The sequence below is a fragment of the Salvia hispanica genome, unplaced genomic scaffold (assembly GCF_029641045.1).
Source record: "Salvia hispanica isolate PSC_SH4W2 unplaced genomic scaffold, Shi_PSC_v1 Unplaced_Contig_0081, whole genome shotgun sequence".
NCBI classification, from domain to species: Eukaryota; Viridiplantae; Streptophyta; class Magnoliopsida; order Lamiales; family Lamiaceae; genus Salvia; species Salvia hispanica.
In genome coordinates this window covers 249-5,079 of record NW_028292720.1, presented here as the reverse complement: position 1 = coordinate 5,079, position 4,831 = coordinate 249, and the positions used below count along the sequence as shown (strand labels likewise).

Sequence of the window (4,831 nt, the reverse complement as noted above, 5' to 3'; positions counted from 1 at the left end):
ATAATATATCGAACTAAATCATTTAGTTTCCTTTTTCTACATATTAAACAAGTTTAAATAGAACATAATGATTAGTTCTTTGCTTTGATGTAAAACTAAAGAATATTTTTTGGAATTGTATATATGGCTAAAGATATCGAACCAAATCATTTTGTTTCCTTTTTCTACATATTAAACAATTTTAAAGAGAACATGATGATTAGTTCTGTGCTTTGGTGTAAAACTAGAGCATTTATTTGAAGTATATATACATAACGGTGAGATTCATGATTGTTACCTATCCAAAGTGTTTGCACAACTCTCACATTATCACATCTCCACATCCTTTTTATTTGTTTTTTCTTTGTATGCATATGGCTCTATCTTCACTAAAACTCTCACTAATTTCTTAGTGTTTTTTTTAGAATAAGCATTTCTTAGTTTGTGTGGTGTCTTTTTTCTTATAGAATCTTAATTTGTGTTGTTTCAAATCCACTTTCTCGTACATAAACTCAAAATACTTTGCAAATCTCTTTGTATTCATAAATTAGTCTTGCGACTTTTACACGCATTAATTTTTCGCGTTATTATTTTCTAGTTTTGTGAACAATTAGTGGAAATATTGAATCATGGAGAAGAAGGTTATTAACCAATTCTACCATGAACATCCTTTGATTCTCATGGAAAATGTGAGTGACGAGGATAGTCCAAATTGTTATGGGTGTGGTGATCCTGTAACTAATTTAGAGTCAGCATATGTTTGCACGCAACAAAAAACTTGTCAGAATAGGATTATCCTCCACAAGAAATGTGGAGAATTACCTATTCAAGTTTTGCACCCTAAACACCCTCAACATCCCCTTCACCTATTTGATTACCACGGGGACAGTGACCCCGGGTGGTGCAATGTATGTTTGCGTGATCTTAAACCCGTGCTTGGGTACCAATGTTCTAGCTGTGATTTCGATGTTGAGATAAAATGCGAAAGGATAAGTATCGATATGATACTAGAAGAGAACAGGCAAATAGAACACCCAAGTCACTCTGATCACCCTTTAACACTGATGCGAAAGCCTCCACTTCTATTTTGTTGTGATGGTTGTGGTGTCGAAGATGTGGACATGGCGTATATATGTAGCACATGTGAGGTGTGGATTCACAAGAGTTGTGCGTTGTTGCCACTCATTCTCCCCTTAAATCGCCAATACCACCACCATCCTCTTTCTCTTTCCTTCAGTTTTCCATCAAAGTATCGCAAATATATATTCTATTGTGACGTCTGTCTCAAAAGATTAGATACAACAAGTTGGATGTATTTTTGTGGTATTTGCAGATTCTTTGCCCATATCAGATGCGTTGTTGCATCCACCACAGGAGACTCAAATTTGTAAGTTTGCCTTTGTATAATAGCATTACTTGTTGTTTGTAGTTGTTTAATTTGTTGCCATACACAACACTTATGATTCATAAATACTTAATAATTTTTTTATTTATGATCATTCCAGACGAGATGATGAGGATGATGATGGTTTGAATGTGATTGAATTCCCACTACATGCACATGACATATCGAAGGAGCTAATCACACCTTTCGTGATGAGAGAAAAAGGTCTTAACAACATCCTGGATGTAACAGACATGCCAGCAATAGTGAAGATGCCGGAGACCACCTCAAGTTTTTCATTTTTATTCAATTATCACAAGCATCCGTTGAGTTTGGTTTCAGAGTTGTCCAATAAAGATGATGAAGTTGATCACAACAATATGATGGATGAGAGAGATGATGATGATGAATATGATGAGTTGAAGGTATGTGATGTGTGTGTCACACCCATACTTTCTCCTCCGTATTACGAGTGTGTTCCTTGCAAATATTTTGTGCACTCCATTTGCTCCTTGCTTCCAAAAACATTATCTTCTTCTTCTTCCCCTGTCCTGTATGGTGATTGCCCAAAAACGCATGATAAAAACCACAAACTCACACTCTACTCAAGCTCATTATCCATAGATATGGATACAAGGCTTTGTAGGTGTGAGGCCTGTGGTATTCTCACAAACGGGATGGTGTACGAGTGTGAAGGGTGCGAGATGAAGATAGATGTCAAGTGTGCTTCTCTACCGACGACTATCAGACACACATCTCACCCACATCGCACACCACTAGTCTTGACTAGAATACCAGCAGGAGAAGAAGAAGCTGGCAAACGGAGACGTTGCCATGCCTGCAGATATTATATGGCCAACTGTATTGCATATTGCTGCAGCAGCAATGACTGCAACTTTGCGTTGGACTTGAGATGTGCTATGCTACCGGCGAGCATAACGATGCGTGAGTGGGACAAGCACCATTCTTTGATGTTGTCATCTGATGCCTCTCTCGACCATCCCTCCGATTTTATTTGTGATTTTTGTGAAGAGGGATTGCATCCCAAGTGGTGGATGTATCACTGTCGCCAATGCGACCTTTCTTTCCACCTGTATTGTCTGAAAGCTGCATCTGGCTGGTATCGAAACATCAAATATGGGCGCCGATTTTTGTTGGACGGTATTCACCCGAATCACCCTCTCACATTCAATCACATCACTATCAAGAGAAGATGCGACCTTTGTCATGTGGTTCTGTATGACTACTGTGGGTTAGAATGTGCATCATGTTACTATGTTGTGTGCGTATATTGTGCTACGACAGAGATAGCTAAAATGATGTAATTTGCAACTTAATCGGACAGCATCTGACGTTATCTACTTGCTGGGAGTGTTTATTACATCTTGTATTTTTATATATCTAAATCTTTTATTATAGATTCAACACTTCTTGTTAGAGTTTATTCTCTTGTTTTCTTTACTTGGTTTTTGTACTCTCTCTCCACTTTTTATTTATCATAATTTTCTTTACGGTCTATCTATTAACATATATTTGTGACTTCCGTTTATAGGAGTTCTTTATCTTGTTCTTTTTCTTGCTACAAATTGCTGGTGCTCTAATTTAAAGTTAAAAATAAAGAGCATCAAAGCTAAGAACAAACATTTATGCTCTCTTCAAAATTATTTAACATTCCATTAGTCTCACAATTTAAAATTTTCCCCTTTTACTTTATTTTGTCCAATCATTAATTATACTACACTTTATATGCAATTATTGTTTTATAACTAATTAAATGACTAGATTATATGTTTAATTTGTAGCAATATCAAAGCAGACACAAACTTTTTAAAGTACAAGTGACTAACTTATCTATAATAGTATAGATTATGAAACGTATACTTTCGTGTGTATCAGTGTATGAGTATGCCAGACCCTTGATCTATTGAATTAGAGCTTGACATCTATCTTGACAAACAACTGTCAGATCTGACTTTACATGATAAGCATTCAACCCCGAAGATGGCTTACCTTAATTATAGGCACACATAATCCATTTTCTGTTTGCACAGCAACACTGATATTCACATTGTTGAACCTGTGGGCACACGAGAAGTCGTAAGTAAGGCATGCGTTAAGGTTAAACTACAACCTTCTTTACCAAGTATACTTACTGGCGAATACAATCATCGGTCCATGAACTGTTGCACCGAGGAACTTTTTTAAGGGCCAACGCAGCAGCCTACACTCAAAAAAAGCCTTCAATGAATTGTTGGTGGGAAAATCTTTTCAAGCACAATATAGTTAGGTTTGCGATAGAAATAGAATCATCCAAGACATAGAACATAAATACGAGTATAAAAAAACAGCTAATTTTTCATCAAAGAGAAGGAACTTGAGGAAATGAGCAGGTAGTACTACCTCGAAGAAGGCCTATCATACCTTAATAACAAAATCGTTAACGGAAATCATTTGCCCACCCGAAGCTTTTTGCAAAGAGTTTAGCTGGGAAAGCTAATTGATGGGCCATCCTCATTTGCAGAAGAATGCACACTCACCCCCTAAGCTTGTCAACACATGTATCTACAGTCAGGTAATAATGCGGGATAGTTTGTTTTGATTGCAATAACTGTTCAGCTGTCACCTGTCACACAAATGGCAATCGTGTCAGAACTCTTGATCATTTTTTCACTATGTTAAATGAAAAACAACGCTCTCAACCTCCAATAGGAAGTAAGTACATAGTATCAACACTGATTTGATTGTATACCTTTTCACTCTGCAATCAATCAGTCGACCTCTATATATAAGTCCCACAATTTTAACTTCTTACTACATTTTACTTTACTCATTGTACTTCATTTGTGATACTTGTTTCATTACTTAAAATGAGTCGAGCATACATTTAATTCAAAATTAAACTATGTAACTATTATAACTCTACTTTTAATCTGTCGCAAGGTCATAAAATGTGTTTACCAATTGAAAGATGTGATTTTTCTGCCACGAGAAAAGGCGTACGTAGAGCGTTGTGGCAATGACCAACGGCCGCTCAGTGAAGTGAGAAGAGGTTTTTCGAGGGATTCCTAACGTTTCTTTTAACCGATTTCTAATGAAAAAAGAACACATGTAATAAGAAATTGTTGAATCCATACTAATGAGATCTTGATTCTGGTATATAAAATGTTATAAACAACGTGGTACAAACAATCACAGGATGTAGATAATGTCAGATGTTGTTACATCATTTTGACAACACTCTCCTAGCACAATGTAGGCACACAACATAGTAACATGATGCACATTCTAGCCCACAGTAGTCATACACATTCTCAGGACAAAGGTCACATCTTCTCTTGATAGTGATGTGATTGAACGTGAGAGGATGATTTGGGTGAATCCCGTCCAACACAAATCGGCGCCCAAGTTTGATGTTTCGATACCAGCCAGATGCAGCTTTTAGACAAAAAAGGTGGAAAGAAACGTCGC

The 4,831-nt window shown here is 36.7% G+C and overlaps 1 protein-coding gene across 2 annotated transcripts; it reads left to right on the top strand.

The window, feature by feature from the left end:
* Nucleotides 1-269: 269 nt before the first annotated feature.
* Nucleotides 270-2,786, top strand: LOC125208105 (uncharacterized). Of its 2 annotated transcripts, XM_089062153.1 has the most exons (3): nucleotides 934-1,127; nucleotides 1,313-1,366; nucleotides 1,485-2,786. In XM_089062153.1, the coding sequence occupies exons 1-3, from the start codon at nucleotides 1,075-1,077 to the stop codon at nucleotides 2,686-2,688; spliced, it is 1,311 nt and encodes a 436-aa protein (XP_088918279.1). In that variant the 5' UTR covers nucleotides 934-1,074; the 3' UTR covers nucleotides 2,689-2,786. The 2 variants fall into 2 exon arrangements, with proteins under 2 accessions (XP_047963619.2, XP_088918279.1); XM_048107662.2 differs by having other exon boundaries at nucleotides 270-1,366.
* The last annotated feature ends 2,045 nt before the right edge of the window (nucleotides 2,787-4,831 follow it).

What these genes read in the sequence shown, in the direction of transcription:
- LOC125208105 (XM_048107662.2), top strand. Translation starts at nt 609, where the DNA reads ATGGAGAAGAAGGTTATTAACCAATTCTACCATGAACATCCTTTGATT. An exon ending in ACCACAGGAGACTCAAATTT is followed by an intron (nt 1,367 to 1,484) that starts GTAAGTTTGCCT and finishes TGATCATTCCAG; the next exon opens with ACGAGATGATGAGGATGATG.